General features: G+C 69.4%; 1 protein-coding gene across 19 annotated transcripts; it reads left to right on the forward strand.

Moving 5' to 3' along the window:
• Positions 1-92: 92 nt before the first annotated feature.
• On the forward strand, positions 93-21,854 carry PHLDB1 (pleckstrin homology like domain family B member 1). Of its 19 annotated transcripts, none has more exons than XM_075774708.1 (26): positions 93-159; positions 4,946-5,047; positions 5,507-5,630; positions 5,706-5,876; positions 7,895-8,020; positions 9,401-10,515; positions 11,282-11,524; positions 11,592-11,729; positions 11,857-11,994; positions 13,916-14,044; positions 15,308-15,463; positions 15,575-15,685; positions 15,871-15,960; positions 16,377-16,499; positions 17,270-17,407; positions 17,933-18,097; positions 18,536-18,703; positions 19,064-19,174; positions 19,290-19,383; positions 19,589-19,633; positions 20,067-20,358; positions 20,465-20,555; positions 20,637-20,783; positions 20,924-21,143; positions 21,249-21,334; positions 21,544-21,854. In XM_075774708.1, exons 2-26 carry the CDS (start codon positions 4,988-4,990, stop codon positions 21,682-21,684), a joined length of 4,422 nt encoding a protein of 1,473 aa, XP_075630823.1. In that variant the 5' UTR covers positions 93-159; positions 4,946-4,987; the 3' UTR covers positions 21,685-21,854. The 19 variants fall into 19 exon arrangements, with proteins under 19 accessions (XP_075630823.1, XP_075630824.1, XP_075630818.1 ...); XM_075774709.1 differs by having other exon boundaries at positions 115-159; positions 4,943-5,047; XM_075774703.1 differs by lacking the exon at positions 93-159 and adding an exon at positions 3,231-3,374.
• The last annotated feature ends 53 nt before the right edge of the window (positions 21,855-21,907 follow it).

The raw sequence follows: 21,907 nt of genomic DNA on the forward strand, positions 1-21,907 counted from the left end.
GGAGCGGCCCCGGTGGCCGGGCCAGCCCCGTCCCTCCGCCCCTCTTCCCCGCGGGGGCGGGACGGGGCCGGCACCGGGGCGGGGATGCGGCCGCCGGCGGACAGCGGAGGGGAGCGGCGGCGGAGACCGGGACGGGACAGCCGGAGCAGCGGAGCGGAGGTGAGCGGCGGGGATGGGGTCGGGGCACCGAGCACCGGGGGCAGCTCGTCCCTCCCGGGGTGGGGGGGGTGGGATCCCCACTCGTGCCCAGTCCCGCAGCCGGGAGCGGCTTCGGGGTACGTACGGCGGGGGCGAGGGGAAGGGGCTCCGCTGCCTCTGTCAGGCGTGGGGTGTGGTGGGGGTCCCTGCCCGGGGAGGGGGGGGGGGGGCGAGGAGGGGCGTGGGGAAGGAGCTGCGGGTGGGAACGCAGGAAAACCCCGACAGCTGTGAAGTGAAACCCGTCGTTGCACAACGCTTTGGGGGTGCGTGGGTGGGCCGAGAGCTGGAGCTGGATCCGGTGGTCCACATCCACGTCAGTGGTGAGTTTGTTGGCGTGGGAGCCGTGAGAGCAGCCGGCCCCGCGTGGGAGGTTGGATGAGGTTCTCCTGTCCCCAAATCCTGCTGCAGCTGCCGGGTGGTTGCAGGGGGAGACGGCGTTTGGCCCGAGGCTGCCCCTGCCATCCCCAACACCTCTCAGGGAGCCTGGGAACAGCACTGGCCTCGCTGGACCCCGTTCCGCAGCGGGACCTTGTTTACTCCAGCTTCCTGACACGCTCTTGCCACGGCCCCTTTGGCCGCTGCCAGAGAGCCTGAGGAATTTGGCAGCCCCAGAAGGTATCCGGCTGCTGCGCCGAAGGGCCGCCTGCTCTCCCACCACTCCGGCTGCCCTGCGATCCCCCTGCCCTCCCTGGGCACCGGGCGAGGGCTGCAGCGGGGCAGATCCCTCAGCCGAGTGCCGCAGGTCGGCGCTGCCCGGGTGCTTTTTCGGCACCTCCTCGTACGTTTGGGTTTGCCGCGTGATGCTGTACGTTGGCGTGCGCGGGGCTGCAGCAGGCAGAGTGCCACGCAGGGCGATGGAGCTGCGGGTTTGCGTGACTAGGTGGTGCTTGCCGACGGCCAGGCGCCAGAAAGGAGAGAGCGTTGACTGTTTCGGAGAGGTGAGGTTCACCCCTGCCCCTCTCCCAGTGAACGTGGGGCTGGGTGATGGGTTCGTGCCAGGGACTGGATCCGAGACCCACCAAACAAACCCATCCTGTGCCGCGGTCCCTGAGCTGCCGGTAGCAGATGTTCCATGCTGAGCGTCTGGCCTGCAGGTGAGAGGCTGTCCTTTGCTACGAGAGGGCTTTGCGGGATATCTCCATCGTGCAACCTTACGTGGGGTTCTGTAGCTCCGTGGTGGCGGTTTCCCTGTCCACACTGCGGCGGCCGGAGGCACACGCTGACGCCGGACTCATTGCTTGAGCTCTGGCAGCAGTCGAGGCCATGCACGGCATCGCCGGCCCTTGGAGCTGGCTCATCTCAGGGAGCGTTGGGTGCAGGAAAGCTGGGCTGCACGCCCTCCCCAACCCAAGCACGTGGCGGGCACCCTCCCAGGCCGCGGAGACCCCAAGGCGCGATGCCGGCAGGGCTGTGGCCTCGGCTGGAGCGCAGCTGTGCCGCAGCGGTGCGGGAGCGCTTCCCGGGAGTGCTGAGATCAGCGGGTGCGGCCGGGATTCCTCGGCTCCCGCCGGAGCTGTCTGGCAGCTGATTTACGGTGATGTTATTGCCAGGAGCGTTCCGTCGTCCCAGCAACCGCGATGCAGCCCCTGCCGCCCCTCGCCCCCACCGCCCCGGGTGGGATGGGGCCGGCTGGGTCTCCCCTGCTCAGCATAAGGGCTGGAGGCAGCGGCCGGGAGCAGGGTCCTCGCTCCCCTCTGGCTTCGTGCCGGAGTCCGGCTGCCCCTTCCCAGCTGCCGGCGGAAGGGCCGGTTGTTTACCGGGGCGGAGGGTGTGGGAAGGGGTAAACGCGCCCTAAGCGCGTTAGCAGATGGGGAGCGAGCAGGCAGCCAAGTTGGACGGAGGCTGCGACGCTGCTTGGTGTGCACCCGTTAGCTCGGCCGCTCGGGCTTCCTCCCGTGACTCACCCGGTCGCGGGTGGGGAGGAAAGGCTGCGCCGTGGGATGCCGTGCGCCTTTCCCTTGCACGTTGCATCCCGGGCACAGCTGGCACCGCGAGGAGGGGGTGCACGGCAGGGCGTGCCGGGCTGTGTTCCCGTGCATCGGCACAAGCGTGGGCTGGCCGGCCGGCCGTGTCCTGGCCGGTGGCACACGGTGCGGCTCCGGGATCTGGCTGCCGGTGCCTGGCCACGCTGATGGGGAGCGAGGCAGGTCGTGCCGTGCCCAGGATCTTGGTGGGCAGCAGCATTTCGGGCAGGAACGGACCCCCTGAGCAGCCCTGCCCGTGTGGGCTCGGGGCAGGCAGGCGGGTCGCAGCTCGCAGGCGATGGGATGCAGGGGCTCCCCGGGGAGGATGGTGGCGGCAGGGCTGGGCGTCCTCCCAGGTGAGGCCTCTGCCTGCGTCAGGAGAAGAAAGAGGCTTTTGTCCTCCGGGAGGCCGGGGCCGAGCGGGCAGCCCTGCGTACGAGGGGTACGGGGCCTGTGGGCTGTTTGGCGGTAACCGAGCCCGACCCCTTGGCATTTGCTGCCTTCGCCGCTTCCCACGGCGGGAACAAGCGGCGCGTTCTGCAGGCGGCGGCGGGAGAAGAAAGGCCGCCTTGTCCGCCCCAGCGGTGGGGCGCCGGCCGGGGCGGCCACGCTCCCGCCCCGCATTCCTCCGGCAGAGCCGGCTGGAGAAGGGCTGCACCCCCCGTGGGATGGGCTGGGGGGGACGGAGGGCGTCTCCTGCGCGGTGAGGAGCAAGGTGAGGGGCTCTGCTGGGGCAGAGGGCGATGCCGGGGGCCATCAGCGGGCAGGGTGGGCACAAGGGGTGCAGCCAGACACTGGGGTGTCCCCCCCCCGCCCCAGCCCATGGGTAGGCAGGGCTGCCTGTAGAGTAGGGGGTGCCGGGTCAAGCGAGTTTGGGCAGCAGATGAGCAGGAGCGGGGACAGATCCCCTGGGTGGCGGGGTCGGGGTTCCCCCCATGATGCTCACCCAGCACAGCCGTGCTGGGAAGGGGTTAACGCCGGCACAGGATCCCACCCTGGCCCCGCTCCCTTCCTATGCAGCAGCACGGCCCCTCCTGGCTTTTCCTCCTTCCCAGACATTGTGGCGGGGCCTGGGTGCAGGCAAGGGGCAGCGCCTGGGACGGGCTGTGGGGTCTCCCGATGCTGGGAAGTGTGGCCCCCCTGCGCCCAGGGGACATGGGCACGCTGCCGCGGAGGGTGCCGCTTGGCGCACGGGCCAGGACCGGGTGGCAGGTAAGGGAAAGCGGGGGTCCCACCTCGGCAGCCGGTGGGCACCGGGGAGCTGCTCCTGGGGTACCGTGTCTCTGCTTCCCCCTGCCCCAGCCCCAGCTGAGCTGCCCCCATCCCGCATGGGGCGGCCTCGGTCCCCACGGAGCCCTCGCCGTGGGGCGGCTGGCCTTGGTGTCACACAGAGCCGCCCGGGCTCTGTCCCAGCCCTGGATCCCACGCCTGGTGTTTTCCAGCATTTCATTTTTTCCGCAGTGTGTAATAGCCGCCCGCTCGCCCCCGCAGCCGAGCCCGGTGCTGGCTGAGCCGGGGGGGTCCCTCGCCCCGTGGGACGCCGGGACTGGCGGGACCGTGGGCGATGCTGCGGGGAGCCGAGCCCAGGGCTCCTCCCGGTGCCCCCGGCTGCCTCGGGACCACCGGGGTCCTTAATGGGGGTGGGAGCGCTCCCTGGTTTGGCTGCCCCAGCCTGCCCGGGAAGGGTTAAGCTGTGCTTAGCCAGGCCTGGGCGGAAGGGAAGACGTAAATTTAGCAACCCCGGAGCATCCCGGGCTACGATGGTGGCGTGAGCACCGGGTGACGGAAATTGTTCCTCCCCTAGCTGCCTCCTGCCCGTGCGGAGAACGGCAGCGCGTGGCAGCTCTGGTGGGCAGGAGCCCTGCCAGGCTGGTGCTGGCGTGTGTGCCGATGTCGTGGTTTAGCCCCAGCTGCAGCCGAGCACCAGGTTACAGGGACAGCGAAGGGAGAGGGAGTTAACAACAGCCGTGCTTAGAACAGACTGTGCAAAGCGGGTGATACAGAATGCAATTTGCTCACCGCCCAGAACCCCATGCCCAGCCCCGAGCAGCGGTCCTTCCTACGGGATGGAGCAGCCCTTTGGCTAGCTTGGGTCAGCTGTCCTGCCTGTGTCCCCTCCCAGCTGCCTCTGAAAATCAACTATCCCGGCTGAAAACCAGGACAGCCGGCCAGGCAGGGCACAGGCAGGGCCGAGGCAAGCTCAGCTGGGCTTGCGCACCCCGAGGCGCTGCTGCTGCCCGGCCGTGCAGGAGCAGAGGTGTGTGCCCAGGTCCCGGGGACGGGCACTCGTGGCACACGTGGGTGTGCCAGGGCGTGCCGCAGGCAGTGCGCAGGCAGGCAGATGTTGCTGGGGACAGCTGGATGCTGTGCTCAGGTGTCCTTCTCCACCAGCGGCCATCAGGGTCCGGCTGCCCGTCGCTCTCGGTGTTTAGGGTGCGCGTTTCCTACCCCACCTCCCCAAAGCCGAGCCAGTGTGACGGCTTTTTCTGGCGTCGTGTCCCGTGCTGATGCTTGGCGCACGTACTGTTTTCCCCGGGCGGACTGGGGACCGTGTCTCGCTGGGTGGGGATCCTGCCTGGCTTCGAGCAGCTGCTGCAGGGCTGAAGACCGGAGCTCGGGAGGGGAATCCCTTCGCTGGCAAACACCGGTTTGGGGTGGGGTAGGGTTTGTGAGGCTCGTCCTCAGGCTGCCAGATGTGCAAGCTGCCAGCAGGGACGTGCAGGAGCAATACAGCAGATCCCAGTGCGTCTGCCTGTGCCGATGTCCTCCATCTCTCCCAGCAGCAGCCTGTGCCTGAGAGCACCCGGCGTCTCCGAGCGGGCACCATGGAGGCACCGGGCAGGACCCCCGCCAGCCCGACCCGCAGAGTCCAGACCATCATCCAGGTGAGCGCGCGATGCCACGGGACCTCTGCCCTGCGAAAGCACGGCGATCCGGCCGGGAGCCCTCCTCCTCTGCAGCCAGCCCTGCCGCGGGCGGCCGGCGCTGCCCTCCGGCCTCTCCTGACCCCAATCCCATTACGGGATCGTCGGCAAAGCCAATTGAGCTAAGTGGCTGGCAGCTCGGATCCTCTTAGATGCAGCCCAAGCCCCGGGGATCTTCTCCTGCTCCTGCAGCAGCTGACGTCTGTTCCCCGGGGCAGGCAGCACAGGCAGGAGGGAGCCCTCAGCTCCCGCGTCCCACTGCCCGACTGTCCTGCCCGCAGACGGCTGTGCCTGGGCGTCACTCCCTGCCTGCGCCCACGGCCATTTTGCGGCAGCCCGGGCATCCGCTTGGGTGGGCAGCACAGGGGCGTGGGCTGCAGCCGTGGGAGCTGTGAGCATCCCTCCCCTCTCCTCCTGCAGAACAGCCCCCTGGACCTGATCGACACGGGCAAGGGGCTGAAGGTGCAGACAGAGAAGCCGCACTTGGTGAGCCTGGGCAGCGGCCGGCTCAGCACCGCCATCACGCTCCTGCCCCTGGAGGAAGGTGAGTGCCAGCTGCTGGGGGGTCCCCGCGGGTACGCTGGCAGCAGGGACGCTGAGCCGCTCTTTCTGCCGACAGGGAGGACCACCATCGGCACGGCTGCGAGGGACATCGTCCTGCAGGGCCCTGGGCTGGCGCCCCAGCACTGCTACATTGAGAACGTGCGGGGGACGCTCACCTTGCACCCCTGCGGCAACGCCTGCGCTATCGACGGCGTGCCGCTCCGGCGGCCCACGCGCCTCACCCAAGGTAGCGGCGGTTTTGTCTCCTCCAGAGCAAGACCCGGCGTTTGCAGGCGGGGTTGAGCCGTCGGGTTTTGGGGTGTTTGTGGATCCATCCTTGCAATTGCACGTCCCCTCTGGGATGCTCTTGCCTCTTTGCCCTGGTGGGGGGACACGTGCTGGATGCTGGCACCCTTTGGGAAGCGGCTTTGCCGTGTGCCGGGAGGCCGTGCCGTGCATGAGATCGGGAGGAGGAGAGCAGCTCTGGCCGGACAGTGCCGGGCACACGGTTTGGTCCCCGCTGCCGTGGGGATGCCGAGCCAGGGTTGGGAAGGGGAGACGAAGGAAGAAAACGGCTCGGCTGTCCTGGGGCATCGCTGCTGGGGACCCGCCGGTGTGCTTGGAGGGGCTTGGACCCTGCTGTCCCCCCTCCACGGCCGCTCCCGGGGGAGCGTGGGCAGAGCCGTGGATCCCTCCCCACGGCCTCCCGTCTCCTCGCACGATCCGTGTCACGCTTCCCGTCCCTGCCCCGGCTCCTGGGGAGGACCCTCCGTCCGGGCGGCGGGGCAGGGTGAAGCCCGGCCCCCGTCGTCCCCGCCCGCCCGCCGCTCCTCCCCGGGGGCGGTGCGCGGTGCTGCCCGAGCGGCGGCGGCGGCGGCGCGGTGAGTGCGGCGCGGTGCGGTGCGGGAGGGGGGGGGCCACGCGTGTCCGCGCCGGGGTGGGGTGGGGTGTGGGGGGGGAGCGCTTCCCGTCCCCTCCGCGGGTCGCAAAGCCCCTTTTGCAGGGTTGCGGTCCCCCTGCGCCTTCCCCTGCCGCTCCCCGGGAAAGGGGGACCCCACCCGCGTGTCCCCCTCGGGGGACAATGGGAGACACGTGGCCGCCGGAGCAGGGGCGCGACGGCTCCGGTGTGACGGACCGCGGGGTCCCGCCACGTCCCGCTGTTCCCACGGTGGGTGGTGAGAGCCGTGGTCTGCCCGGGGCGGGGGGGGAACGGACGATGGTGTGTGGGCAGGGATCAACCGAGACCCCGGTTCTCGTGCCTGGGTGGCTGCAGGCAGGGCGAGCAGGCAGGGATGCTGCAGGTTGGGGTCACCATCTGTGCCCGGCCACGGCGGGACAAGTCGTGGGGCTGCGAGGCCGACGCTCAGGGCGTGGGGCGAGGGTACTCTGCTTCGCCAGGGTGATGCGTGGCTCCGCCGGTACCGGCACGAGCGGAAGGCGGAGGTCGGTGATGGCCCGAGCCAGAGGAGCCATCGCCGGGTCGGGCGCTGGCGTTGCTGCCTGGCAGGCAGGATGCTCTCGCTGAGCCGGGGTGCTGCGGCAGCTCCTGCCGGGGAGCAGGACACCTTCCCTCCCCGGTGCTCGGACAACGAAGCCGGGCCCCCGCGATGGCGCTCATCTGTACGGCCTCTCGCTCGCCTTGCCACGAGCCTGGGCTGCCGGCTGCTCCAAAAACACGCGTCCCCTCCGGCGAGGGATTTTCGGCTGCGGCTGTCGGTGCAGAGCGAGCCTCTCCCCAGGGCCCTGGCAGGCGCTTCAAAGCAGGGTGTGTCTGCAGCAGGGAGCCTTCCAGCCGCCCGCTGCTCCCCGCTGCCGGCACACGGTTCCCCGGCACTGTGGGCAGCGGGGGAGCAGGCAGCCCACGGCCCCGCTGCCCGAGCCGCCTTCCCCCCGAGAGGGCTGCTGTTTTGGGCCAAGAAGAGGCGCTTTGCGGCCGGGGACAGGAGCTGTCTTGTCTGCAGCTGGCAGCCGCGCAGGCCCTGGAGCACCGCCAGCTCCCCCGCGGCAGCGCGGCCCCCGGCAGGGACCCCAGCTGTGCCTGCGCCTGCGACGCGCTGCCTGCAGCTGCCGGGGAGTGACCTGGATTTCAGCCTCCCCCTAAGCCTCTGCTGACGGCAGGAGCCCGCTCCCCTCCCGGGGATGCGTCTTAGGGCCGGGCAGCGCCCGGCCGCCTCCCTGCGCCGGCTCCCGCCTCGCCTCTCTCTCCGGCAGCGCTCCGGTGCGTCCGGCTGGCCGGCGGCTGAGCCCTCTCCCCTCTTTCCCCAGGGTGCACCATCTGCCTGGGCCAGGCCACCTTCCTCCGCTTCAATCACCCTGCCGAGGCCAAGTGGATGAAGAGCATGATCCCGGCGGGGGGCAGGAGCCCGGCGGCTGTCTACGGGCTGCCAGCAAGTAGGTGACCCCCCCTCCTCGTCCCAGGCGGGGCGGTGGGGATGCCGGGGCACTCCCCGTCCTGCGCCGCCAGCTTCCCCGGTGCACGATGCTCTCCTAAGCCCGGGCTGCCGCGCTCGGGAGCGGAGCTCGTGCCCAGCCGCGGATGAACCAGCCGTTGGCTCGGCACGGTAGCTGCACGGGCATTTGTTAATGATTAATATCGCCTCAAAAGAGGGTAATTGTGAGGGTGGCGAGGAACGACTCCAGCCTCTGCCCAGCCTGGCTGTGGCAAAGCCGTCACCCGTTGGCCTGTGACGGGGACGCAGGGTGCGTGGGACCCTCCCGGCTGCCTTGGAGCCGGTGTTTATGTGCTGGGGCGGCCACGCAGAGGCTGTGAAGGCCGTTTCCCTGGCTGCAGTCCTCCATCTCGCCTGCTGCTTATCTTGCTGCGTCTGCCTGCCTGCAGAGCCGACGGGACGAGTGCCCGTGCCGAGGTTCGGGGCTGCACCCAGCTCCCGGGGGTGTCCGAACCCCCAGCAGCAGTCCCTGGGCAGGCAGCCCTGCTCCCTGCCCCAGCCGGCACACCCTGGCACGGGGAGAGGAGCTTGGCAGCCTCCCTGTGCCACGTGTGTGCCGGGAAGGCAGAGCACCCCACAGCTGGGGGACGGGAGGAGGGACGCGGGGAGGTGCCATGGCCGCAGAGCATCCCGCGGGGTCTCTCTCTGCCCAGGCGTGGAGGCGCTGCCGGCCGCCGCAGGGGAGCCGCTGGGTGCCAGGGGGTGACGCAGCCTGGGTGGCACGCCGTCCTGGCCAGGCTCCGTGCCTGCCAGTATTAGCTCGTCCCCTGAGTGACAGGCACATCGGTGCTGCGCCGGGAGGACGGGGCAGCCCGGGCAGGGGTCACCCCAGCCCGGGGGCGCGGGAAGGCTGCGGGCAACGTGGTGGGGGGTCCGGATGCGCCACGGGTCTGCGCTCCGCGGCTTTCGGCCGTCGCATCTCCACCCCCTCGTTGGGGTGCCGGAGCGTGTCGGGGACGAGCGTTGGGCACTGGCGGCTGGTGCGGGCAGCTGCTCCCCGTGCAGCGGGGCCGGGAGCTGTCGGCAGCGCAGGGATGCCGGGAGCAGGCGGCTGGGCCGCACTATCGGGTTTCTGTCTCCCTGGTGATGGGGCCAGCGGGATGCCGGCCTCCTCCCTGGCCCGGCTCCCCAGCCGGCACCGGAAACGGTGGCAGTGGGGCTCAGGCAGCTCGGGACTGGGGGGGAGAAGAGCCACGTCCCGGCGCTGGTTCCGCAAGGCTGCGTGGAGGGGTGATGGCGGGCTGCTCCGTGGGACCCCAGGCTGGGCAGTGGCTGTGTCGGGGGTCCCGCCGCGCTGACGCCTGCTCCCGTGTCCCCACAGAGCCCGAGGCCCTGGTGAACGGTGGCCGCCAGCCGGCTGAGCCTGGGTGTCCCAGCCATAGCTCCCTCGTCAGCTCCATCGAGAAGGACCTTCAGGACATCATGGACTCGCTGGTGCTGGAGGACCCAGCGTCCACCAGCGGCAAGAAGCCACCTTCTGCCTGTGGCCGGTCCCCCCTCTCTCCCGTGGTGAACGGGGGCGGGCACTGCCTCCTGTCCCCCCCACCCAGCCCTGGGGCCACTTCAGGGGGCTCCAGCTATGAGAACGCCTCCCCTCCTTTCTCCCCCCTCTCCTCCTCGGCCAGCAGCGGCGGCTACACCAGCCCCTCACCCAGCAGCCAGGACCAGGGTCCGGCCGTGCCCCCCCTCGTCCCGCTCCGCTCCTCCAGCTACAACCACGCCGTGCAGCCGCCCCCCCAGCGCCCGCCGCCCCCACCCGGCGGGGGTCCCGGCGAGCCTTGGCCGACTGAGAGGCTCGGGGACCACCGAGCGGGCAGCCCCCGGCTGACCCCCAGGGCGGCATCGCGGCCATGGGCAGCCCTGCAGGAGCGGCCCCCCAGCCCTTTCCGGGAGCCGCGGGACCCCCTGACTCCCGGCCGGCAGCCCGTCGGCAGGGCGGTCCCGGAGACCCGGCTGCAGCCCCCCGAGAGCCCGCGGGCGGCCCGGAGGAACGTGGAGAGCATGCGGGAGCTGCCCCCTCTGAGCCCCTCTTTGTCGCGGCGGGCTGCCAGCCCCCGGGCGGCCCTCGACGCCCCCTCCCCACAGCCCCGGCTGGGCAGGGAGGTGCCCGGGAGCCCCCGCGCCAGGCGCAAGGGCCCGGAGGAGCCGAGGGGTGCCGGGAGCCCCTCGCCCCCGCTGCCGGCAGAGACCCCCACACGCCGCCCCAGCTTCGGCGCCTGCCTGAGCCCGGCATACGGGCTGGGCTCCCCGGCTGCGCCCTCGCCCCGGCAGAGCCCCCGCGCCCCCAGGAAGCCCTTGGGGGACCCACGGCCGCCAGCGGGGCCACGGGAGCGCAAGAACAGCATCACCGAGATCAGCGACAACGAGGACGAGCTGCTGGAGTACCACCGGCGGCAGCGGCAGGAGCGGGTGCGGGAGCAGGAGATGGAGCGCCTGGTGAGCCCTGGGGCCGGGAGGGGGGACGCGGGGCCGTGTTCGAGCGTGGGACGCCCTCTTTGCAAACGCCTTTTGGCTTTTGCCTCTTTAAAACCTGGCCCTTGCCTCTCAGGGATTTGCCACAGCTGCCAGGCTGCCGGCTTATCCGGGGGGATTACGGTCTGGAGCGGCCGTCGGTACACGGCCGCTCTCCGGGAGGACAAAGCCCCCAGCTCACAGCAGCCCGGGGAAACCCGCGGGGTCGGCGTGGCTCTGCGGGGCTGCAGGCTGAAATTGCGGTGCCCGGCGCTTTGCAAAACCGTCCACGTCTCATCCAGCCCCGCCGGAGCTGCGTCGGCCAGCGACGGTGCTGTGGCTTTGTGGGCATCGCGTCTATATTTAGGGTAGATGGAGTTTTTATAGAGCCGGCAGCTGCCTGGGTGGGGTTTGCTCCGTGCATCTGCCGGTCCCGGGGGCCGTGCCGCCGGAGCCCTGTTTGCTCAGCCCTGACTCACGCCCGGCGCGGGCGGCCTGAGTCACCGCCTGGAAATAGCGGAGGCGCTCGATGGCCGGCGCTGCTGCCTGTAATTAGTCCGTCTCCAGCTCCCGGCGCATCGTGTGCCTGGCTCCGCCGTGGGGTCAGGGCGGGCTGCGTCGGGCTTTGCTACGTCCCCAGCCCGTCCCAGCGTGCGGGCAGGGCGAGGAGCGAGCCCGTGTCCCGGTGCCTGCCGTTGGCACGGGGTCCTTCAGCCGGGCCGGGCGCCGTGCTGACCGTTCTTCCCCGCAGGAGCGGCAGCGCCTGGAGACCATCCTGAACCTCTGCGCCGAGTACACCAAGACGGACGGCACTGAGCTGGGTGACGTGCACCGGCTCCTGGCTGGCGACGCGGACGCCGGCCGGCGGATGCCCAGGGGTGCCGTGGCTCTGGGCCGTGCTGCCGAGGACCTGCGGCAGAGGGAGAGCCTGGAGAGGTCGGACGAGGAGAACCTGAAAGAGGAGTGCAGCAGCACTGAGAGCACCCACCACGAGGTGAGGGGACGGCCGTGCCGCACCGCGCCACACCGTGCTGCGCCGTGCTGACCTGCCTTCTCCGCAGCACGAGGAGCTGGCGGGCCCCCGGGCCAAGGAGGTGCAGCGGCTGGAGGAGGAACGCGCCGGCGTGCTCGGCCGCCTGGACCAGCTGAAGGGTCGCATCAAGGAGCTGGAGCAGCAGCTGCAGGAGACGTCGCGAGAGGTGAGGGGACGGGGAGCCCCCTTGGGTCCCCCGCTGCTCGCTGCCCTCGCCAGCCCAGCGCCCGATTCCGTGGGCACGAGCTGGATCCGGCCGGGGCAGCCGTCCTGACGTGGCCGTGCCCGTCCAGGCGGAGATGGAGCGGGCGCTGCTGCAGGGCGAGCGGGAGTCGGAGGCGGCACGGCTGCGGCAGGAGCAGGAGGCAGTGCAGCAGCTGCAGGAGAAGCTCTCCAGCCTGGACGCCAGCATCCGGAAGGAGCGGGACAAGGTGAGCCCCGGGGCAGGGCTCCCCCCGCCCCGGTGCTCGTAGCTGGTGCCGCGGTGCCCCGACCCTGCTGCGGACTCGTTCTCCGCGGAGGCGTCGAGATGCTTCCTCTCTGGGTTTGCGTCGTGGGGGGGGGATTCTGTCCGTCCATCTGTCTGGTCCGACAGCTCTGTGGAGGAGGGCAGGGCCGATGCTTGGGGTGCGTTTTGGCCACCGTCTGTTGCGCCGTCGGGGTCTTGCAGGGAGGCTCTGTGGCATGGGGCTTTCCTGGCCGGCCGCCGCCTGCAGCGGGTAGCACCGACTCGGAGCGGGGGCCTCGGCACTCCCCGTTCCCTGCCCTTGCCGGGGGGCTGTGTCTTGCGGCGAGTCCCCCCCCCGTTCTGCTGCCCGTCGGGGCATCTTCACGTGTGATGGCGGCCGCTGCTGTAGCGTTCGGTTTGCTGGAGGAGGCCGGGAAAGCGCTGCGGGTGTTTCACACAGCTTGGTGGCTGAAGAGGGGGTCCCGGCCCCCTTCCCCTGGAGTTGTCTTTGGTGCCATGGCTGCTGTGATCTGCCAGCCGTGCCAGAAGGCACCTGTGCCGCTGCGTGCGTGGCACGCTCGTCCCGGCTGCTGGTTGCCATCCATCCCGCAGCCTTGCGGGCAGCGTGGCACGGCTCTGGGCAAGCTGCTTCGCAGCTGGAGAGCCGCCGGGACCTGGCTCCCCGCTGCCTGAGGCCGGCATCCCCACGTAGCCTGTGTTCGGGTCCCGCCAGCGTCCCTGGGGGTCCAGCTGGAGGTGTCTGGGCTGTTCAGTTGCCCGTGGTCAGGCAGAGCTGTCATCGGCGCCCGCCAGCAGTGCCCCCGCGGCGTTAGGGGGTTTTGTTCCGATTTTGGTCTTCCAGCCCTTTGCAGGCGTCGTCTTTAGCCAGGAGCAGCCTCGTGCAGGGCCAGGAGAGGAGCACAGGGAAATTCCCCTCCCAACCTCTCTGCTGACCTAACCACCTGCTTTCCTAACCAGCCTGCACTAACCGCACTAACGGTGCCTGCTCTGAAGTCTGCCATCACCTCTGACACCTCTGCATGCCCAGGAGCCCCCAGGCACCCTGTCGCCCCTGTCCCAGGGTGCCCATCCGTGCCAGCCCCGTCTCCCCTCGGCACGTCCCCCCGTATGCGTTTTCACGGATCCCCAGTGTCTCCGCGCTGCCGCGGTGCGGAGCGGGGTTTCTCGCAGTGTGCGTTTCCCAACGCCTGCCCCCACCCCCGTACGGTGCTGCCAGACCTGCGGGAGGCGACCCCCACGCCAGCCCCATGTTGCCGGCCTCCGTGGCCGTGGGACGGTTGGGGACGCTTCCCTCTCCTCCCGGGGCCAGGAGCAAGCCTCTGCTCTGCCGGTAACTTGGCATAGCCCGAGCATCTCTGGCAGCAGGGTTGGACCTCGCATCTCCCGTTTTCACTGTCGTCCCACGGGAAACCCTCTCCTTCCGATGGATGGGGACGATCCACGGTCCCCCGGCCTGCATACGGGACCTGCTGTGCTTAATTGGCAGCATCCCAGATGGTGAGCATCAATTAACAAAGCTAGTTAGCGGCTGTTCAGAAGGCGCGTGTGGTGCGGCCGTTTGCAGGATCGGGATGACTTTATCCGTGCTGTCAGCATCGATTTTTTCGCTGCCCCTAAGCGGGCTTTCGGCATGGAAACGTGAGGCTGAGGTCGAGGGCTGGCCGTAACCCCTCTAACACCGCCCAGGTCCCCATGGCTCTCTTGACCCCTCCGTAGATGCCGTGATGCTCCTTCCACCAGCCCCCTCTTTTTTGCCAGCTGAGCCCCTCTAACTCTGCAGCTTCTGCATGGCGCGGATTTGAGAAGTGTGTTCTCTCTCTCTTTTTTTTTTTTTTTCTTTTTTTTCTTTTTTTTCTGTTTTGTCTCATTCTCCCCCGATTCAGGAAAGGGCAAAGATTGATGCTGAAAGGAAGGAGCTAGAGCAACTCCGGGCGCTTTACCATGAGTCGAAGAGCCACCTTGATAAGTGCCCCGAGTCAATGCGGGAGCAGTTGCGGGAGCAGATGCGAAGGGTCAGTGTCTCCCCCCACCCCTCCCGGACCATGGCCCACCTCCCTCCGCTCCAGCTTAGGCCAGCTCTTCCCCGCCAGCCGGGGCTGCACTGGGAGCGTCGTACCCGGGCTGGAGGCGGCTGGCGCCGGGCACCGCCGTCCTGGTAAGCTTCCCGCTCGCCCGGGCCCCGGGACGCGGTGCTGGCTCGGCAGAGCGCGGGGCTGCCCCCCACCCCCCGCACCGCGGAGCCGTTGGGCTCCTCCGGACCGGGCAGGGTGCGAGCACGGATCCTGCCCTGCAAAGGAGGGCAGGCTGGGGAGCCTCGGGGACCGCCGGGTCCTCGTCTGTCTGCTTCCAGCTATTTCCTGAGAGCGTTTATTTACACGGTGCCGTCGGTTTATGTTACTGCCGGTCCGCAGCATTTTTTTCCCATTATCTGGTGTTTTCCGGTAGCGGCCAACCTTCCCCAGCCTGCAGCCGGCGCCTGCTCGGCCCTCGCTGCGCAGATAAACCCATCTGCAGGCAGGCACCCCCACGTTGGACGCGGGTCCCGGCGTGTGGCAGACAGGGACAGCCATGGGGTGCTCCCGGTGCGAGGGAGCCCTCGGTGGCCGCCACGCTGGTGGTGCCGCGCCACGCCACGAGAGCAATGGCTGCTCTGCTCCTGGAGCAGGGTGAAACGCATCCCCGCGGGGAGCGCGGTTCAATTGCTGCCGGGGCGGCACCGGCAGACCCTGAGCGGAGCGCCGCCACGTGCTGTCGGTGCTTGAAGGCTGGAAAGACGCGCAGGCGTTTGTCTGGCGCGGTGCTCGTCCGTGGGGGGCTCTGCTGCCCATCGGCTCGGTGATGCAGGGCCACGTGTCGGTGGTTACGCCAAGGTGCGGTGTTTTGCTGCCCGGCGGGGCCCAGCGCTGGCCTGGATGCGGTTCAACGGGGGCTGCTGGTCTCCCAGGGCTGGGTGAAGCCCCTGACCGTGGCAAGCTCCTCGGACCACGGGGTTGACGGCTCTGGCCTGGCCAGCGCCCAATTCCTCCATCGCCTCCTCCAACCGGGCTGAGGTTGATGGTGGCTCCCACGTTGCTGGCCTGCGCCTGTGTCCCCGTGCAGGGCACCGGGGACGGGCTTTGCCACGGGTCCCCGTTCCTGGCCGGCGCCGGTGGGATGCAGGGGTACGGTGGGAGGTTTCGCCGCGGGAGACGTGCACGGCCACAGGGCTACTGCCAGCGGGACGCAGAGGTGCCTGTCCGGAGGGAGTGATCGGCCGTGCCCTTGTGTGTCTGAAGGAGGCGGAGGCGCTGGAGACGGAGGCCAAGCTGTTTGAGGACCTGGAGTTCCAGCAGCTGGAGCGGGAGAGCCGCCTCGAGGAGGAACGTGAGGCACGGAGCCAGCAGCTCCTGCAGAGCCGAGCCGAGTGCCACCGCAGCATCGCCCGCAGGAAGGTAGGGACGGAGGGGGGCAGCAGGTCCGGCACGGCCAGGCTGCGCCCCGCCGTCCCGGCTGAGCCCCGTGGCTCGCTGGCGGTCAGCTCATCCCCGCCGCCCACTCTGCAGGAGCGGGTGGCTGCGCTGGACGCCCAGGCTGCCCAGATCCGGCTGCAGAGCGCCCAGGAGGCCGAGCGCCTGGCCAGGGAGAGGAACGGCGTCCTGCAGCTCCTGCAAAAGGTAACGCAGCCATGGGGGGGGGTTCACACGCGCTCCCCGACCCTGGGGGTGACCGAGGCAGGGGACGAGATCACGCCGGCTCTTGCCGAGGTGCTGGCAGTCGGGGTGAGCTTGCGGGGGGGACTGGCCGCAGATGTGCCAGTAACCATCGGCTGCCTCTGCTCTCGCCGTCGCCTCACGCTCAGGAGAAGGAGAAGCTCGTGTCTCTGGAGAGGCGATACCAGCTCGTCACAGGCGGCAGGAGCTTCCCCAAAATGTCCTCAGCTCTCAGAGACGTAAGTGGGGAGAGGGGGGGTACGGTCCCTAGGGTTGCTCGCCAGCGGGGATGAGCCTGGTGCACCGCAAGCTGCGCTCTGCAGTGGCTCCTGTGCTCCGAGCGCCTTCTGGCCGGAGCTGGGTGCTGGTGACAGGCACGGCCTGGGGCTGTCTTGGTGCCGGTACGGGAGACTCCTTCCAATTTGCGTCCAAAGGCTCTTAGGTGGGAGTGGGTCGTCCCGTTGCACTGCTTGTGGCTCTGACCGGGGAGCCAGGGCCACAATGCCCTCGGGGGTCCGGGGTGCCAACCGACCCGCTGCCGGGGAGAGGGGCAGGATGGCAGAGTCCCCTCGTGCGTGCCCGCGGGGAGGGCGCCTGCTGCCGCCGCCTTGCTGCCTGTGCCCGCCTTGCCTACATGATCTTTGCCCTCCAACAGGAGACCCTCCATATCTCAGAGCCTTATGAGCTGTTGGAGGGAACTAAGCCCCTGAGCCCCCTGCCAGCAGCAGCTGCCTCCTTAGCTTCTCCTGCCGCCCGCTCCTACCCCAAGGCACAAGAGGTAACAGGACTAACTGCACGTGCTCGCTCGCTTGTCCCCTCCTCGGCCGAGCCACCGCCAGACCCCTTACGCGGGCGGACTAACGTCGCCTTCAGGCAGCAGGGCATCCCCGCAGCAGCTCGCTGAGATGGCACGGCCGGGACGTTTCTCATTAACGCTCAGATTTTGGGTGCTCTTCTGAGCCCGCTGGGCATCCCGGCTCCCGCTGCCGCCACCCTCGGTTTTAAGCCCGGTGCGGTGCCGTGTGGCAGAGGTGTCCCTGCACTTCCCCCTTGCCTGCCGCTTACCTGCTGGCTGGGCGCCTCCTGACAGCATCCTTTAGGGTCCTGCTAGCCTGGCTTCCCCCCAAAAAAGAGCAAGTCCCCAGCTGTAGCATGTTTGGTTCAGAAAGGGCGAGGAAGTGGATTTTAAGCTGGCTCGGAGCAGCTCGAGGAGGGCTTGTGACCCTGGGGGACCCTGAGAGCTGGCTGATGGGAATGGCTGAAGGTGCCTGGGGCCTTGGCGGGGTGGGCTGCAGCCCTCCGTCCCCAGCCAGCACCCAGGAAAGCTGCGCCTGAGGCAGGAGCGAGGCAGCGTGCTGGGACACCCGGCCCAGCTCGGGCACCCCGCTCGGTGCTGTGCACCGAGGCAGCCGCGGGCAGGGGGGTCGGCAAGGCAGGGAAGGGCTGGGCAAGCGCGCGGGGGGAGATTTGCTCCCGCTTTGCAGTCGGCGCCATGATGCCAGCGCATGGGTCTAACTCTCCTCCTTCTCCTCCGCCGTGGATTTCTAGGAGTACATGAGGCTGTCTGACGTTTTCAGGTTCTGCAGCAATGCGCACGGCCCCAGCCCGGACACTAAAGCTTCTGCTGCTGCCCCTGCTGCCGCTCAGCGCTCTTTCTTGCTTGCCGTACCTCCCGCAGCCGACGAGGTACCCGCTCCAGAGCATGCTCGGGTTTGCTCCCGTGGGGTGCCTGCCACGTCCCGGGCAGCGAGGATGCTGCAGACCACGCGGCCGCCCCGCGCACCCTGGTGCTCAGAGCCCACCTCTCTCTTGGGCTGGGCGACTCCTCCGGCTGCAGCTGAGCAGAGAGCAGAGGCTGGAGCCACCCCGTCTCTTTGCCGGGGAGTGCTTCTTGCCTGCTCCGGACGGGCCTTGCCCTCTGGGGCGGCAGCAGCGGGGCTGGGGAGCAGAGCGGGTGCCCAGCGGGGCGGGAGGGCGGCCCTTTGCTCGTCGGACCCAGTCCTGGCTGCCGGTCCCAGGCGAGGAGGTTGCAGAGCAGGCAGGGACCCGACCGGGTGCCCAGCACCAGGGTGGCAGGCAGCACCAGCTGCCCTTCCTCCCGGGGACACGGCACCCTCTTTTGGGGGCTGGGGCTGCCGGCTCCTTCTCCTGTGCCTGCTTGCCCTTGCTCAGAGCCTTTTCTCCTGGTTTAATCTGCTTCTCTCTGCCCAGTACGTGACCGTTGAGCAGCTCTCGGGCATCCTGGGCGGCCTCCGCGCCCCTGCCGCTTCCCCGCTGGGCTGCACCCCTCCGTCTCCTTCGTCCTCAGGCTGCGCTGCTCCTCCTCCTCCTCCTCCTCCTCTTCCATCTCTCTCTTCTCCCTCCGTCTCTGCAGAGGTTTGTGCCCTGTTTCCCTCCCTCTGCCCCCACGCTCTCCCCGGGAGGTGATGGGGATGCACGGGAAGGGGTGAGCTGCGGGCGAAGCCGAGCGGCAGCCCCGGGCTCTCACCAGCCCGCAGACCCCTCGCTGCCCTGCCCGCTGCTTCGCTGCCGCCCGCCTGAGCCCTGCCCAGCCCACGGTGCGGGGCAGGGGGTTTCTGTGCCCTCCCAGAGCTTGCATCACCTCTCGCCGGCCCCATGAGCAGCAGGGGGGGGTCCCAGAGCTGTCGGGACTGGGATGGGGAGCGCATGGGGTCCCTGGGGGTCTGCAGGTCCCATGCTGGGGGGGGGGGCATGGTGCAGGTGCAGGCAGGGGTGCTCCGACCTCTCTATGTCTGTGCGTCTGTCACTCTTGCTGCTTTTCACCGTCCTTTCTCACGCGGCATCTCTCTCCAGATGGAGCAGCAGCTGCCGGGGGGCCCCGCGTGGCTCCCGGCTCTTGATTTAGAGAAGTGGTACCAGGAGGTCATGGCTGGTTTTGAGACCTCTTCTTCCTCTGTCTCTCCTCCTTCTTCCCCTCCTCCGCTTCCAGCTAAAGCTCACTCCTCTCACAAGCCTCTCCAGGTAATCCTGGCTCCCCACCACTGTGGGGCTCAGGCTTCGGGGCTGCCGACCGTGGTGGGAGCGGGGCAGCCTGGGGACATTCCTGCCGGCTCCGCACCCTGGGCGCTGCCGGGCACCCGGCTGCTGCGGCAGGCAGGGGCAGAGCGGACCCGCAGCGGGCAGCACACCTGGGGTAGGCAACCGCTGCCTCCTCTTGCCCGCACCCCTGCCAAGACAGCACCGCCACAGGGGCAGGGTCTGGGGAGGGGATGCTTGGCCCCGCCGACGGCTGAGCCATACATCCGGGGTGGGGGTGTGGGGGGGTGTTTGCAGTCCGTCCCCCGCCCCGTGCCCCTCTCACCTCTGTGTCTCCGTGCCCAGGTCTATCGTGCCAAAACAGAGGGCAACGCTGGTGCCCCTCGGATGAAGAGCGGGACCCCCTCGTCCTCGCAGCTCAACCTCTCTGTGCTGGGGCGCAGCCCCTCGCCCAAGGTACGGCTGCCGGGGGGAGATGGGTGTTGCACAGCCCTGGCCGGCCCGGCCCCTGCGTGCCCGGTGCCAGGCCCCATCCCCGTCCCCACAGCTGACCGCCTGCCGTCCTACGCAGGGCCCCCCGAGCCCGGCGGGCAGCCTGCCCCGCAACCTGGCGGCCACGCTGCAGGACATTGAGACGAAGCGCCAGCTGGCCCTGCAGCAGAAGGGTAAGCTCCGGCTCCGCGTCCCGGCTCCGCGGGGTGGCGGGACTTTGGGAGACGCTTCCCCCGCTGCCACTTGGGCGATGGAGAAGGGAGCCCGGCCGAGGGCGGCAGCGGCGGTGCTCCGGCGGGATGCGGTGCCTCTCTCACGGTCTCTCGCTTTTCCCCCCTCTCTTCCTCCCGACCCCTCCGCCCGACGGCGTGTCTCCAGCCGAGCCGCTCCCAGCAGAGCCCTTGCAGCCGGGCGATCTACCAGGTAGAGACGTGGGGCGGCTTGGACTGCCTCGAGCAGCCCGGAGGCAGCAGCATGGCCGTTTGCTGGCACCTTCTGCCCTGCGTAGGAGGGGCACGACCAGCCCAGGACCCTGGGTGCCTCCCAGTGTCCGCTTAGGGACAACCCTGTGCATCCCTAATCCCCTAACGCTTTGCCCAGCCTGCTCCTGCCAGCCTGGCGCATGTGCCCCCCTTGGCTGCCCGGACCCCCTCCTCCTGCCCACACGGATGCTGCTTGCTCTGCTCGCCAGGGAGTCGTGACGGCGGCTCCCATCTCTTCACCCACCATCCCACCCCGGCTCCAGCAGCGCCTGCGGCATCTCCTCCCGCCCGCGCCGTCCCCCCGCCCGCTGCGGTGCGTCTCCGAGCGCAGCGTGCTCAGTCGTCATCGTCGTCGTCTTCTTCCCGTGGCACAGGTCAGCAGGTGATCGAGGAGCAGAAGCGGCGGCTGGCGGAGCTGAAGCAGAAAGCGGCCGCCGAGGCTCAGTCCCAGTGGGAAGCCCTGCACGGGCAGCCGCCTTTTCCCGCTGCCTTCCCGCCACTCGTGCATCACTCCATCCTCCACCACCACCGTCCCCACGGCGTCGGGCCCCGGGCCGAGGATCTGGACCATGCGTACGACACCCTCAGCCTGGAGAGCTCAGACAGCATGGAGACCAGCATCTCCACTGGCAACAACTCGGCCTGCTCCCCCGACAACTTCTCCAGGTAAGCTCGGGGCCAGCTCCCGCAGCTGGAGGGACCGCCTGCTCTGCCGGCCACGCCGCTGGCTCGGGGTCATTCCACTGGGATGGCAGCTCCGGCTGTCTTGTAGTGCCAGCGGGATGGAGGCGGGGAAGATTGAGGAGATGGAGAAGATGCTGAAGGAGGCGCACGCGGAGAAGTCGCGGCTGATGGAGTCCCGGGTAAGCGAGGGTGCCGGTGCCACAGCCGACCAGGGAGCGGGTCCCCGAGCTCCGGGGCTGAGCGCTTGTGCCTGCCCGCAGGAGCGGGAGATGGAGCTGCGGCGGCAGGCGCTGGAGGACGAGCGCCGGCGCCGGGAGCAGCTGGAACGCCGGCTGCAGGATGAGACTGCGCGGCGGCAGAAGCTGGTGGAGAAGGAAGTCAAGCTGCGGGAGAAGCACTTCTCGCAGGTGCGGGGCGCACTGCTCCCTCCGGGGTGGATTTCCCTCTGCCAGCCTGGCCCGCAGGGAGGAACCAGCTGGGGTTCCGGCAGGGAGATGCGGCTCTCACTGGCGCCGGCAGGCTTTGCAGAGCTGCGTTGCTTTCGCAGGCTCGTCCCCTGACGCGGTACCTCCCCATCCGCAAGGAGGATTTTGACCTGCGGCTGCACATCGAGTCCTCGGGCCACAGCGTGGATACCTGCTACCACGTCATCCTGACGGAGAAGATGTGCAAGGGCTACCTGGTCAAGATGGGCGGCAAGATCAAGTCTTGGAAGAAGCGCTGGTTCGTCTTTGACCGCATGAAGCGCACCCTCTCCTACTACGTGGGTGAGTCCCTGCCCTTCCCAACGCCCCCTCCCCGTGCCATCGCCCCCCCTCCCCGTGCCATTGCCTGCCGCGCTGCGGCCGACACCTCTTCCTTCTCTCGGGCAGATAAACACGAGACGAAGCTGAAGGGCGTCATCTACTTCCAAGCCATCGAAGAGGTTTACTACGACCACCTCCGCAGCGCAGCGAAGGTGAGAGCGGGGTGCTCTGCCGGGACCCCCCCCCCCCCGGATGCCGTCCCCCCCCACGTCGCTCTCCGCCACGCAGGCAGGGGGGTGGCTCGGGACTCGGGACGGGGGTGCTCCCGGAGCGATCCGTGCCACCTAACGGCACCGGCCCCGCGGGGCTCGGGGGCTCGGGGGGGGCCGTAGCGCTGACCCTGTCCTCCTCTCGTCCCCAGAGCCCCAACCCGGCGCTGACCTTCTGCGTCAAGACCCACGACCGCCTGTACTACGTGGTGGCCCCCTCGGCCGAGGCCATGCGCATCTGGATGGACGTCATCGTCACGGGGGCGGAGGGGTACACCCAGTTCATGAACTGAGGGGTGCTGCGCGCCCCGGAGCCGCCGGCTGAGGGACTCCCGAGCAGCCCGGGCAGAGCGGAGCCGGGGGGAGGGGGGGGGGAACAACCCGGGCCGGGCCGCGCCCCGCGCCAAGGGAACGGGTTTCGTTTTATACGGTGACTTTTTAAAGAGAGAAGTGACGTGAAACGTGCGGAAGTGCTGAAACATAAAGAGGTGCCCACGCGCTGCCCGTGCCGCGAGC

Source organism: Balearica regulorum, chromosome 23, assembly GCF_011004875.1.
Source record: "Balearica regulorum gibbericeps isolate bBalReg1 chromosome 23, bBalReg1.pri, whole genome shotgun sequence".
In the NCBI taxonomy this organism is placed as follows: Eukaryota; Metazoa; Chordata; class Aves; order Gruiformes; family Gruidae; genus Balearica; species Balearica regulorum.

Bases quoted from the DNA above. Each gene is read 5' to 3' on its own strand.
- PHLDB1 (XM_075774702.1), top strand. From the start codon at position 3,282: ATGCTGGGAAGTGTGGCCCCCCTGCGCCCAGGGGACATGGGCACGCTG. The intron at 11,730-11,856 runs GTGAGGGGACGG...GTGCCCGTCCAG, and splicing joins TGCAGGAGACGTCGCGAGAG to GCGGAGATGGAGCGGGCGCT. The intron at 17,408-17,932 runs GTACCCGCTCCA...CTCTCTGCCCAG, and splicing joins TACCTCCCGCAGCCGACGAG to TACGTGACCGTTGAGCAGCT.